This window comes from Anopheles arabiensis, chromosome 2, assembly GCF_016920715.1.
Source record: "Anopheles arabiensis isolate DONGOLA chromosome 2, AaraD3, whole genome shotgun sequence".
Lineage (NCBI taxonomy): Eukaryota > Metazoa > Arthropoda > Insecta > Diptera > Culicidae > Anopheles > Anopheles arabiensis.
This window is the reverse complement of record NC_053517.1, coordinates 100,423,087-100,437,812: the sequence shown is the minus strand read 5'-3', so window position 1 is coordinate 100,437,812 and position 14,726 is coordinate 100,423,087. Positions and strand designations below refer to the sequence as shown.

Below are 14,726 nucleotides of genomic sequence, written 5' to 3'. Positions count from 1 at the left end.
GGGTGCGAACGGTGATGCGATAACCGATGCACCGATAGCCCTGTACCGGAAGAGTAACAACAAATTTTTGAGCAGCGTGTTTTTTTCTTGCTTTCTCTCTGTTGCTCGCTTTGCCCTTTTCCAACTCGCTCATGCGTATTTATTGGATATAATAGCATAAAAGAATGACCGGACCCAGCCTGACAGCTGCACCAGCACATACACGCTAACATGATGGAGCGTAGCCGGTCTTTCGCAATAGACGACCGAGATGAATGGCAAAGCAAGAGGAGAACACATCCCAAAATACCACATGCATGCACATTTTTATTGAATTTCATACGAATATGAACAATGTGCAAAAGGCCTCTCACTTGGGGGACAAATGCACGCGCTGCGTTATTTAAACATGCAATGCTAAATACAATTAAAGAATGGATGAAATTGCAGTCGCTTTCTTTGAAGCAAGGTAATAAAATCATACAAACATAATAAGCAATATTCTAGCATTGAAGTTTCAGCATCGAAACATTTGCGTAAAAACAAACCCCTAAAAGGAGTGAAATTTAGAAGCGAATAAAATATGTAAATCATATTATTTTCCTGTTCCTGCCATGCAAACGGCATTATATTGCTTGCATCAAATGCATCCAACTATTTCATAATGCAATAAAACAATAACTGCGCTCCGTACGCATGCAGCCAGAGAAGGCACACACACGCAGAGAAGGAATTCATAAATAAATTCTCCACATTTTGTCTGCCGCATCTTACTATTGCCAGCCTGCCAGACGGTGGCCCAGAGTCCCCATCTTTGGACGTTGGACAGCGTACAGCAGTAGCATTGCATTTTCGGTAATAATTCTTGCTCACACCGTTGAGCGTGCAAGAGGAGTTGGACAGTTTGGAGAAAGCAGACACACACACTCGTGTAGATATATCTCTATCAAATGTGCAGTACGCGCGTTCGCCATAACTCGTACCCATGGCTCCGGAGTGCAGTGTGTGTGTGTGTGTTAATGCTTGTTTTATTACACACATTGGCCCATAAATAATTCTAATTAAATTAAACTCACCCGGCACGTTGGGGCGTTTGGGCGTTGCGGAGAGAGACAATGCACACACAGCATCAACGTGTTGTGTGCTGTGCTGTGCTGCGCTGTGCCAGACGACGTATACACTCACCATCGCTTCACCGGTCATTTGCTTTGCCGGTGATCAAATGAAAATTAGCAACCATTTCGACTAGCATTTGCGCAAGAATTACTCCAAAAACCGAGCCGATCCGGGACTTGGGTGGGCCTGGCGGAACGGCCAAAAATGTAACGAAAACTATCTCCAATGGGACAGGCGGGAGGAAATATGCATTCCACATTTTCTTTGTGACCAGTCGTAGTCGGGGCTGTGGCATTTAAATTGGAAAACTTTTGCAAACCCACCACTCAACACAACAGATAGGTTTTTGGGAGGCTGTTGTCCTGTTGTCCCGTTCCATTCCTGCCATTTCTGTCTATAAACCAGTCCAAAAAAGGTGGGAAGCAACTGTAGCGATAACTCACTTCCAAACGGCTTTTTGACTGATTGTCCTTTTTATATTGCCGTTTGATGATGATGATGTTTTCCAAACAGCAAAATGTCCCGCAAGGTTTGGGCTACGGCGGCCTTGGCAGCAAAACCAAGGTGCGCGGATAGGAATAAAATAAATTCCCTATATAAAACTACGAAACAGCATTAAAAATGCATCCAATTAAAACAAAAACATTCACCGCACTCACACACACACACAAACCTACAGCTGGCATCAAACAACAACCACCAGCAGCACAGCGTTGTGATGAAGCGATTTTTCTTTCCCTCCCGCATTGTCTTTCGCTCGATCGCACCGATCGCACGGACGAGGGGGCCAGGACAGCGCCCCCTGGAGCTGCCAGAGAGTTTATTTTATTATAGCTGGTGGTATAATTTTCACATTCTGGTTATGCATAATATAACACGGTACCGGTACCCCGTACCATTTTCACCCGTAACTGGCATCGGTTGAAGCGGTAGCGCAGACTATCAATTTTCAGCAGCAATTTCAGTCTGTTTCTGCATCACTTTTGTGATGCCGGTGTCTTGTTGGCAAGGTCGCCGGAAGAAGTGCCAAAATCTCCCCTCCCCCCGCTCCCTCCCATCCTGGAGCAAGGTGCGGGCGCCTCGCCGAGCTTTGCTCCCTCCCTTCGCCCCGCCGAACTGTCCGCTACACGCAATTTATTTTGTTGTATGTGTGCACGCACGAGTCGCAGTCTATAAATTATTCAATATTTTCACTCCATTAGAAGCGGAAAACTTCAATCGGCACAGATCCCATTTGGCACACACACACACACAGCAGCAGCAGGCGGCGGCGGCGGCAGCACCCCATTGCTTCACAGCGCTGCCGATGCCACTTCATCGCATTGATGAGCGTGGTGGGGTCCACCAATTTCCTCCCAATCGCTTTGGCAGAGCAGGACACAAATGTCGCGCTTAAATTGTGTTGCTGTGTGTGTGTGTGTTTATTATGACAATGTGTTGTTTTTTTTGTTTGGTGAGCTTTCTCACTCTCGTCCACTCGTTTGTTCATTTCAATCCATCCATAACCACAGCACGAGCGTTTTTTTAATGCTTCAATTGCAATTTATTGTCTGTGTGAAATTTGTGAGCGGCGGCGGAAGGAGGAAAAAGAGCAAAAGCAATCAGTTTTAAAGCAGCGTGAATCCTACAGTGTGTGTGTGTGGGGGGGGGGGTCCTCGTCTGGATGCGTGAACGCACGGGGTCCAAGCATATTGAAATGTATTTTCAGGTCATTGCGCGACGCATTTCCACTTCGCCGGGTTCGAATCCGCGCTCGGCTGATAAATCGTGGCTTCCGACGGTGTGGCCAACCGTTGCCTGTTTTTTTTTAAACACTTTTTTTCTGGCTTTTGAAACGGAACAAGCCACCCGGTATCAAAGAATTGCTTCACTTCCGGCCAGCTGTTGGCAAAGAATTTTCCAAAAATGCGTATTAAACTGCGTAGATTTGCCTTCCGACAAGATATTCTTGTCGACTAACACCTTTAAAGCAATGCACGTTTCATCTCATTTCTCAATTTATTATATTAAATCATTCGTCAGTATATAACGACCCTTTTGTGGTAGTGCTTTCCCCCCAATGCTCAATTAAATGTTGGTTTTAAATACCACACCAAACCGAACCCAAAAAATACGCACCCACACACGCAAAGGAAAACCAAAGTTCCGGTTTGCAGCGCTAATTATTGCTTGCGGTTCTTCGCGCGTTGCCATTTTGGTCACTGCTTTTCGGTCACGGCTTTCGTTCATGGTGCTGGCACATGATAATTATTATTTTTGTTGTGTCAATGCTTTAAAGATGTGTGAACACGAATGGTACGAATGGAATATTAAACACATTCTGTTCGCTTTAATGAGGTTTGAGGTTTTTATTTTTTGATTGTTTTCGCCGGTAAGCAGCAATGTGCATTATTTATTCGCTTTTGTTTGTTTTTTTTTTTTTTTTAAATCAACTGTCACTCTTTCGGCGATATGCTGTCACTCTTGCCCCGGCTGTACGTGCGCGACCCGCTCAGCATGCGGTCGATCTTGTCGATGAAGCTCTGCTTCGATTTCCGCTTGCCGGTCAGCACCTCGCGGCACAGCTCTAGGAATGCTTCCGCCACCTGGTACACGTGTTCGGCGGCCGAGATTTCGAAAAACTTGCACTCAAAATCCTTCGCCAGTATTTCGCCCTCGTCCGTGCTGACCTGGCGCAGATGCACCATGTCCACCTTGTTGCCGACCAGGGCGACGGGCAGATCGCCCGCCAGCTCCTCCTTCGCCCGCCGGATGAAGTTGAACGAGTCGCGGTCGGTGATGGAGTACACGAGCAGCAGCCCGTCCGCCCACTGGACCGTTTCCGAGCCGGCCGTCAGCGAGAGCGCTTCCGCGTTTTCCTCGATCTGTGAATGAACGGAGTGTGAGTTTGGAGTGAGAGAAACGGAAGAACATTAACTACACATCTGAAGCAGACACAGTGGACGCTAAGACTATAAATACAGTGACACGCAAGACAAGCTTCTATTTACTATAAATTTAAGTGTAAATGCGTTCTTTGTCTCGACTCAGCAATCATTGCTCGACCCAAGCCGGCTGTCAAGCGGCTCCTCGGACGGTGGTGCGCTGGGAACAATGTTGAAGCGCGAAACGCTGCCGAGCGGATCGACCGGCAGCATTGGCTGCGAGCATTTGGCCAGCACTGACACATCCGGACCGGCAACGGTTTTCGTGCTCCGCTGGAAGCTTCCGTCCGGCAGCGCGTAGTTGCTCGTTTCCCGTATGGCAAAGGTGCCTTGCGGCAGCAAGTTGTTCGACCCCCGCACCATCAGCCCTTCCAGCAGGCGCTTCGGGCCGGCCGAGTGGTACGTGAACGTTTGCCCGTGGGTCTGCTTGCTGCTGCTGCTGCCGGGCCCTCCGTCGCCCTGCACAATCGGACTGCTCTGGCCAAGCTTGGGATCAAACGGCACCTTCTCCCCACGGTCGACAATTGTTGTTTGCGTTCGCTTCGACACGCCGTACGCTGCTGTATTGCCGCCTTCCGTCTGCTCCAGCGACTCCTCCGTGCCGCCGGTCGTCTCTTCCAGGTACCGGTCGAGGTTGGTGATTTCACGCCACCCGGCCGGCACCACGAACGATGGATCCGCTCCTGGAAGATGTTGGCCTCCCTTCGAGCTCACATCGGCGTGCAGTCCAGTTTCCTGCTCGGTCGACGAGCTGGGCGGTGCAAACGGCTCACAGACGGTGTGCAAGTGAGCTGCCGAAGTGCGCGGTCTTGCGGTTCGATCGTAGCTGGCGGCAGCACTGCGATGAGCTTGCGCTTCTTGCGCCTGGATCCGGTGCAGCACCTGCTCCAGCCGCTCCTGGACCGGCACCAGCGACTGCAGCAGCCGGTCCGGTCCGCCGTCCTCACCCTCGATCGCTTGGTAGAGTGTGCTCGAGAGGATAATTATCGTTCCCATCAATCCTTGCACTAATTGCTCGTTCGATGGGACGCTTGATGGTTGCCATCCTGTCCGGGCGGCGATGCTTTCGGACCGGTCGCTGGTCCCCTGCGTGCCATCTTCCATCGAACCGTTCGGGCCGCTGTGCCGTGCTCGGGCAGTAAAGACAATAAACTTTTGCACGAGATTGACAGCTGCAAACGCCAAGTAACCGAGCGCTGTGGCAACTGCGATGAGCATCATGATTTGATTCGGACGGTGGAAGATGAGCATACTGAGACCTTGCTTGCTTGGATAAGTTTGGCACGCAGTGTGTGCATCGGAGCGAGTAGGAAAGGAGCGCGTAGGTACAAGTTACCCCAACCCCGATACCAAAAACGGATGGCAGGTTTCATTTTACCTTCGGACAGGTATCCCAAATCTCGCACAGGACCGCTTCGCCATCGACCATGATTTCATATTTGTGTCGGTTCTCTGATGCCGTCGGGTTTGGATGTCACGCAGATGCCACACACAGCATGGATGAACCACACACGATTTGCACGGAGCATGGGAAGATAATGAAGAATGATATTTAATGAACATTAAACTGAGATGGTAGCATACTTTCAAGCGCTCTAATTATTATTACCTGCCTGGTGGTCGTACTCTCCGATGTAGCGTTTCGTGAGAAATCGTACCGTTAATGCTACAAAAAAAGGGTAAAAGATAAAAGAGACATGATTGTAATTAAAAATGGATGTCAGTTTTGCAGCGCTTCCCAAGATTTATTTTAGGAAATTTGAAAATAACATTCATGTTTGATAATCTATCCAGTTTAAAATGAAAAACCAACATAAAAAGTCAACGATCCAAACGAGCGAACACACGACAAAGCAACAAAAAAAAACACTCTAAGCTAATGAACCCTACTGAGAACATTTTAAAATGTGAAGAGTTCCGTTCATTATATTTGTACAGGCAAGCTTCATCACGAGCTCGCCAAGGTGCAATGAGAACAAAAAGACGAAATCATCGCTGCTCCTTAGGCAGCAAACATCTTCGAAAAGAATAATCTTCATCCACCAGGTACGCAAAAATACGCAAAACGACTAGAACACACTCCATTGCTGCTCTAGGCGATGAAAAAGCAGGTTTTCTTCAACTCCCCCCCCCTTTTTTTTGGCTGAACATTTCATCCCAGCACTACGAGACGAAGCAAGCAAACAAAATGCAAAAGTACAGACGGCAGGCGCTAGACTTTCGGCGAAATTCCTTCATGTCGGTCATGGTTAGCATAATTCAATGAGCCAATTACGCGCCTGCCACACGGCTGCTCTTGCCACGGCAGCAGCAGCAGCAGCAGCAGCCGATGATGATAACGACGTTAAGTGAGGGAAGGAAGTGAGTGAAGAGTCAACGGGGGGGTAAAAAAATACGACCCACTCTTCCTTCTTGAGCAATCCGTAACGATCCGACAATTATGATAGGTATGGAACAAAGTATGCCAACAGGGCAATCCGTTCGGCCAATGTTGATCTTTGCGCCTGTTCGGCCAATAACGGAACCTAATCTGGACAGGTTTGGGCGCGTGTATTTGCACGAGTAGTAGATCGTACGATTGGAGCTAATTTGCCGAACTTTCTTTTCCTGCGGACGGTTTTTTTTGCTACGCTGTAGGATTTCTATGATGTTTGTCTTCTCCTGTACGTTCGTTGGGAGATTATAACGAAGAGAGTTGTTTCAATAGAGTTAGAGGAAGGAGAAGGAGTTGATAATTCAAGTATGGTCAATTTAACAAGATCCATTGCTTCGGAAAATGCACCGTTTTGAAGAGGTGGGGGGGGGGGAAGAGAACGCAAATAGCCCTTTTGGACATTTCTTTTCTTTCCCCCTAAGTCAGGGTCTAGTTTCGCGTATTAGACTTTGTCTTTTTGTAAAAATACTGTTTATTCTGTAAAAAACATCAAGACTAATTTTGCTCTGTACTTCGCTGTATTCCTCGGTCCCACAAACATTTGAATAATGACAACCTCCATCTGGGACAATTTAAATTGTCGTAAAAGTTATTTTAAGTCAACCGAAACCAACCTTCCTTCTCAGCTGCTGTAACGTGCAACCCGCACACAAAACTAAACAGCATTCCCGCACATCCACCCTAACCATGGTGCCAAATAAAACCAAACCCCCTTGCAACAGGTGCAACACTTTATGATATGTTAAATTAATAACGCACAGCATCATTTGCAGCTGTCGATCTCATTCGTCACCCGGTCGGGGAGGAAGGTTTTTTTTTACTTTGGTCTATAAGATGATGTTGCTGTCATCGTGTTTAGTTTAGTGCGCCCGTTTGCTTCGGGGGGCAGGAGGACGGCAGGACGAGAAAGCGGGTAGAAAACGACATTCCCATGAACTGTCGAAACCCACGACGGAGGTTAATGGACGTTTTATAGTGTGTGGAATTATCTCCTATTTTGCGGAAGACATACATTCTCTTGCTGTTTGATGATTCGACAAACGAGATCTGTTTTGAGGCATGAAGGTTGGCGATGATATTTATGCTGCTGGAACGACCGGTTGGCTTGGTTGACGTTCGAGAAATTCAAAACTGGAGAAAACAAATCAGTGCTCGTTAACATATCAACGTCAATAAACAGCTAATTTCTGTCTGGTATGTCGTAAACCGTGTCAAAAGCATAAGATGAATGAGCTGTGAATAACTTTTTCATACTTTTATGCAAGATTGGAAGTACCTCGGATAAAAGATACAACATTGAGAAGTAAAAAAAATCTAGGAAAAACATTAATTTTTTCATAAAAATTCCACTACCCAACAAAAAAGTTTACTAATGACTTTCTACTGAGAAAGAAGGTTTAAACATTCAATCTTTCAAATGTGTTATTAACGAAGTGTGAAATAAGTTACACATAATTGCATGTTTGGGAAAGTATCTGCGAAGATGACATGTAGCATGTGTAGTTGTTTTAGCAGTACCGGTACCCTAATGTTGGATTTCCCCATATTTCCCCCCAGATTTCTCACTTTGCGACTTACTGCGTAGTTCAGAATTCATGTATTGGAATACTACTTTATTCGCGTTATTGATACGGGTACTCTTAAGTTATGGTTCTGCAAAAATCAGGCCAATATTTTAAAAATCGCGAAAACCCAAGGACTTTAAAGTGCGTTAATTGAATGTGTTCGACTAAGACTAAGTAAGTTGGTTGTCTCTATCCCTTTGCGATCGAATTTTGCGACCAATCATTTTGCGATCAAGACTTTTGCGACCAAGAATTTTACGACCAAGAATTTTGCGATGAAGACTTTTGCAACCAAGAAGTTTGCGACCAAGAATTTTACGACCAAGCGTTTCTCTGCGTTGCTGCGTGCGTTTTTTTGGTCGCATATCTCTTTATTGTTAATATATTTGCGACCAAAATAGCAAATAATCATGTGATTTTCTTCAGCGCTTGCAGAAACCTCCGTTGATGCCGTAAAGCATTAACACTTTCCTCTATCAATCATCACCATCCTGCAATCATCACGTGTGTCGACAAACAGGCATCTCTAGGTAGCGGAAATATGGATTGAAAAGAAGAACTTCAAATTAGTTCACCTTCCCCAGAAAGGGAAAATGCAAGTTGGATGCCGCATCAAGCCTGACCAGTGGAAATTTTTCTTTCTCCCGCTCGCGCTCAAGTTAACATGATTCAGCCTGCTTCTTCTTACCACCCAACCATTGCATTGGACAGATGGTTCGTGTTTAAGTGTGAGATATTTTCGGCACAACAATGTACACACAACCACCCCCAAGCTGGGTCCAGATGGGTGGCTGCTAGCTACGGGAGGTTATTAGCAAAACCCGAGCACACCAATCGCCCGGGTATTGGGGTGCTGTTCCTCCACCCTTGAACTAGGTTGTTGAACGTGTCGGGACGAACGATCCAGAAGGTGACGATTGAAAGCAAAGGTCAAGTGAAGAGATTGTTTGGAGTACCCGCCGGGCGAGTGGGAAAGTAGCGCAGATCGCAGCGGGTCGAACGAGCGGAGAGCAGAGAAGAAGAAAACGGAATGCAAAACATGCATGTAAAGCAGGTTGCCGTCCCGTGTCGACTTCACGAATGGCGTAAGCTAGTGGCGTAAGCAGACGGGCAGCACCGCTGAACCAAGGTGACAGCTGAACGAGCGTCTAATTTCTTGGACAGCGAGCGGGGCCCGTTCTCTGACGTCTTTACGGGGTGATTTGTGTCACGTTTGGCGTCCTGTACCTGCTGATCAACGCTGATCGAATTATTAGCCGTACGGGGCAGCGAGCAATCTCGCATGGTCTACCTTTCATTCATCTATTCGCATGCCATTTAATCATCAATTTGAAGTACAATTTATTGCTACATTTGCACAATTTCACACCCGATACCTACCGCTTTTCCCCACGCACGGTGCACCGATGACGGCCACCTTAATCTCCGCCAGGTAGGACTTTTTCCTTCTAATCCCTCTAGTGGTCATGGTGAACGCGTCATACAATTAGTGTGATCGAACGCAATAATCCTGGCGTGGTTTTTTTCCGGCTAACTCGACGAATGCGTTGTGTTCGGTTTGATTTCTACCACCAACATCAGCCAGAGTTTGATAGTTGTTGGTTCCACCGTCTGCTTCTTCCCACAAAACGCTCCAAACCCGGCCAACAATCCGTTCGTGTTTAATGAAGCATTAAATGTATTAACCTTTGGTATGTAAACACTGTTCTGGAACGGTTTACCGACGACAATTGCGTGCCAGAGTGTTAGTAGCTGCTCGCGTAAAGCACTTTGTGGTTCGCACAGCTTCACTTCCCACACACAAACTCGTGTACACACACTCACACACAGACAAGCGCGCCACAACACAACAGTCGTGCATGAGGAAATTCGTTTTTCCACCGTTTTTTGTTCAACGGGCCGGATTTGCCCTTTGCCCTCACCAGTGCATCATCATTTCCAGCACACCGCACAAACCCGACGACGCGCGCGAGCGCAACCTTTGCTAACTTTGTGTTGTGTTTGATTTCATTCGCCCTTGCCCCTACACCGGCTGAAACCCACCAAACGGCAGCTTTCCGTTTGGGGTTTTTCGTCGTTTTAATTTTCCCCAAAGTGTACCACCACCATTTTCACGCTTTTGTTTTCACTTCACACACAAAAACCGCACCCGCGAGGGGAGAGGGGCTGGCCGATGCCGATTTCCACATCACAGCACAAGCATCACATGAGCATGAAAATTTAATTGTTTTACACTCATCCCCTCGGGAGCTGGTAAGGCGGTAGGGGCGCGACAGCCCGTTGGAACGGATCCCTTCCCTACGAATCGTGAGATTGTTTCGCACACAAACAAACTGACCGGAAAATAACCATTGTGGTCGGTGGAGCGAATGCTGCGTAATGCTGTCACCGGATGTGTACCTTAATTTTATGCCAAACGCGGGCCGAAGAAGTGCCAGAATGCAAAGGGCAGGAAGGGGTGCGGAAGGGTGTACACTTTTCCGGTTTTGCGCTCGCTCAACGTTTTCAATGATCACATCACAGTGGAAAGTTTAACAAACGCAGCGAGGGATTGCAAGCGGAAATGTTTTCGATGCGATTGGTGCTGCTGCGGAAAATCCGCTGCTGTTTCCAATTAGGTTGCAGTGTCAACAGTCAGATCGTCGGCTCAACAGCTTCCGTGTGGTTTGGGGCTGTTGTTCGGTGTTTACACCCCATCCTCTGCTGCGCAGTGCATTTGGGCAACATTATTGATTTTTCACTTGCTCTCTGATGCACGCTGTACACACGATGTTATTCCTTTTTTTTGTTCTTTATCGCTCCGTCTCGAAGTGCACAACCCTCCCGTAGCGGATCGGTCCAATTCCAACTGAAAATAAATGCACACGCGCAGACCCTAACGTCGAATGGCTTGGCGTCGATCGTGACTGGTTTGGTTCGTGCGTGAAAACTCACTACTAGCTGCTTTGGAGCAACAAAAACCGATCGGCCTGCTTCGGACACGATCGTGTAGCACCAGGAATGTGGAACAGTGGATGAGTTTGAGTGAGTGTTTTGGCCAAACTGATCCCTTTTTTCGTATATGATTCACTCTGCGGGTTCGTTTATCGAACTTGAATTGGTGTAACTTTAACGATAAGAATGTGTATGTGTGTGTGTTTGTGTGTGTTTTCATTCTAAAATTATTAATAACGCCACACATAAAACAAAACGCCGTTTATTCGACCAGCCAGGCCTTGGTTTTGTTGCGATGATTTACTACCTGTCGCATGAATGTCAGCTCAGTGAAGACGATCAGCGCAAATGCTTGAGTTATGTTAATAAGAGAAGAAAAAAACACACTCTGAACGGTTGTCAACTCTTTTTCTCGAGCATTCATACATGATTTAACACGATGTACAACATCAAACGCCTTTATTGTGTTTTGCCGTCCCTCGAAACGATGGTTAAAATTTCAGGAACCATCGCACCAGCACAAATCACTTCGTTTTCCCCCCAAAGGTCTATATTCCCTGAGGTCTCTCCGAGGAGAGCCGTGGGACGCCATACAAGATTCAGGGTTTGGCGTGTGGTGAATGAAAATCGGGAAACACAAAAGCAAATCGTCTGAACCAGCCTTTTCCGCCAGAGCAACGATCGCGTGCGAAAGCGAAAGATTTAAAAATAGCTCAACTATGGGCTCGCGCGGCTAGTTGTCGAGATGAATGCAGTTCATCTCTGTCTGGCAAAGGTCCGATTTTGATGGAAAAATGTGGGAAACAAACTGCCCCGGTTTCTTCGCCTCCCTCAAACGCTTCCCCAAAAAACGTAGCAAACTCTGGCGATGATAAACTGTTGGAAGGGCGAAACAAGCAGAACAACAGTCGAGCAAGGTAAATTACTTTGCCGGTTGAGGAGGAGAGGAAAAGGAGGGAAATGGCCATCGGATTAGCCTTCCAGTGCCGGCTGCTGCTGCTTTATCGTGTTTATTTTCACAAACAAACCACACACGGCAACGCTACGTCGAATGGTTCGAGTGCGTTGTTTTGGCATTTTTACTTCACGTCGGGCGGGGGCTGAAATCTCGGACACGGTCACGCTTGCGTTGAAGCTGCCAGTGCACTAATCGTGACTTTGTTTAGACGGGTGTGAGATGTGGTGGTTGTTGGGTGGGCGTTAAGACGCTGGTAATGCAAAGGACTAATTATTAGCTTTAAATCAGAAGGTTGGAGTGTTTGATTGTGTAAAGTCAATAACGGTCGTGTAAATATATGGACTTACCCAACTGCATAAATAACATGGTAATAAGACTAAAACGTATTAGGATTATTGTTTGACCCTCTTTAAAAGTGTAAAGAGAAGCGCAAAGCAAACAATCCTTCATCCAGCACCCACCTTGATCGTTCAGCTTTATTTGGGGTTCTTGATTGCGCTGTTGCTCTCACAGAATTCGCTGCAAGGGGGAAATTATGAAAATGTAAAGCAAACAACGAACAAACGATACGAAAACAATCCATCAAAGCGCAGCAAAGTGAAGAATCCACAACCGCGTTGCTTAAATTTCTTCCCTTGGGTTTGCGTGTTGCCATGCTTCATCCAAAGCATGGTAAAGATGCGAGTCTTTCATCCATTGCTTTGCTGGAGAAGGATTGATGCAAGTGCTTGTGGCGAAGTTCTATTTGAAGAAAACAAAACAAAAAAACGGACCATAGTATAGAGAAGCATAGTGTACCCTTTCCAAACCACAAAGTCTACCAATCATCAAGTCAATGCCATCGGAACTTCATGATCCCTAACCGCACAAGCCCGCTCAATCCCAACATCCGCCCTTATCTGCTTTCTATTTGCGTTTGAATTCATTTGTGGATCATAAATCACTTTTTTTGCTCGTCTCGCCTTTCTCACTCGAAGGTTGATGCGGGTACTCCGAGCATGAGCCAAAAGCCTCCATCACTGTGAGCCCTTCGAAGCAGTTAAATTTGTGGCTCGTTTTTCATCTATTTTTGACAAACGCATTTGTTCACCGCTACAACTGTTGGGTGCTTCGTATCAATTGAAATAAAATGTTTCAACAAGCCACAAAACCATCAATATTTGTTACGTATAGGGGTACAGGGGGGGGGAGGATACGATTTTTTCTTCGATTTTTTTTTGTGTGTGTGTGCCCTCCGGGTGACCACAGAAAGCCACAAAACCCAGACCCAGGCGAAACCTCAGCCACCAAGTCTGGCAGTACTGAAAGAGGAAACATTTCAAAAGGAATAACCGTTCTCGGTACAGCTCCAGCCCTACAGGTACGATGAAGGTCCACGGTACGACCGTGGAAATGAAAAATGACGTTTTTCTTGGTCGAAAATTGAGGTTTTCTTTGGGAGGCGGGTTTCTTCCCTCCCCATGTCGAGCAAACGGCAACTGCTTTAGAAACAGCCCGGACGAAATGAAAACAATTAAGTTTGTTGGTTTGTTCGAAATGGTGGAAATGTTCTGTACAAAGGCATAAAGAGGGAAGGTTCTGTGATGGGAGGGAAAACCCTCAACGACGTGGTACCGTTAACCGCACAACAGAAACTTTGCAATAAGAAGCCGTTTGTCAAGCGAGCGAAGCTGGCAGCGAGGAACCGCTGAGTAATTATTTGCACTTGTAGTGAACGCCGCACGAAACGTCTGGAACAATCGGTGAACAATCGGTGGGCTTTGGAGTGTTTCGTAGAACTTAACTTTATCGATTGCTTATTGGTTGTGGTGAGCTGCTTTGGTGTTGGACCGGCGAAGAACATTTTCAAGTCATTTTGTGTCGTGTGAGGAAGCTTGAGGGTTAACATTTCACAATTTAACATCTGGTTTCATTATCGTTTTTGAAACACTTTAGCCATTTTTCGTATCCACTGTTCACTGTCACTATACTCTTTAATTCCCTTAAAACTAGACATAACGTTTAACACATGTTTCAAACAAAACAAAAAACTTGAGAAAATCCACAGCAAAACTTCTGCACCGTGCACACACATGGATGCATTTTCACACGAAGCTTATGAGGTAAATGCGCGCTCAATCCTTCGTAGCGAACCGTGTATTTTTCGATACAATTTTCCATCCCAACGAGCGCACCCGCAAATGCCAGCCATCTGCTTGCGTCTCTGCTTCGCCCACAATCTGTTTGTAATTAACAGTGCAGCTGTAATAACATCCCACCAGTCCCTGTGCAGCTTCAGCCCGCTTCGCGCATGGAAACACCGAGAGCCGTTTTCACACCTCGGCATCACCGGCACACACCGTCTGATGCAAACCGTTTACCGTAACAAACAGGCGAAAACATAATAAATACCACCGTTGCCGAAACCAACCCGGCACCCGATTAAAGAATCGACAGGTGAGCGAACCACCGCACCCAAAATGGAGAGGAGCGCACAAAGGAAAAGCAAATGAAACATAAAAAACCTTCCTCCGCCTCACAATCTGATATTGTTAACGAAAAATGTAATCAACGAACCGGTGTATGTGTGTGTGTGTACTGAAACTGTTTACAGATTGATTACCATCGGGTTCGGATGTTTTATGGTTTTCTTCATTTCGCTTCTGTTGCAGGGTTTTTTTCTTTCTTTCTTTCCCATTTTCCTCTTCGTTTTGCGTCCGTTTGGGTGTTCCGCGCGCGCTGGAACGGATATTTGAAATGGCGGAACTAATGTGGGGTATGATTTATTTTTATCCGTTCCATCAGCACCGCAGGTGTGCAGTGCGCGATGATGCGCT

At 46.6% G+C, this 14,726-nt stretch overlaps 1 protein-coding gene across 1 annotated transcript; it reads right to left on the bottom strand.

Moving 5' to 3' along the window:
* Window positions 1-3,418: 3,418 nt before the first annotated feature.
* On the bottom strand, window positions 3,419-11,101 carry LOC120895565 (ras-like protein family member 11B). Its single transcript, XM_040299057.1, has 4 exons — window positions 9,399-11,101; window positions 5,629-5,685; window positions 5,398-5,471; window positions 3,419-3,959 (listed from the first exon to the last, which is right to left on the bottom strand). The coding sequence occupies exons 1-4, from the start codon at window positions 9,484-9,486 to the stop codon at window positions 3,531-3,533; spliced, it is 648 nt and encodes a 215-aa protein (XP_040154991.1). The 5' UTR covers window positions 9,487-11,101; the 3' UTR covers window positions 3,419-3,530.
* Between the last annotated feature and the right edge of the window lie 3,625 nt (window positions 11,102-14,726).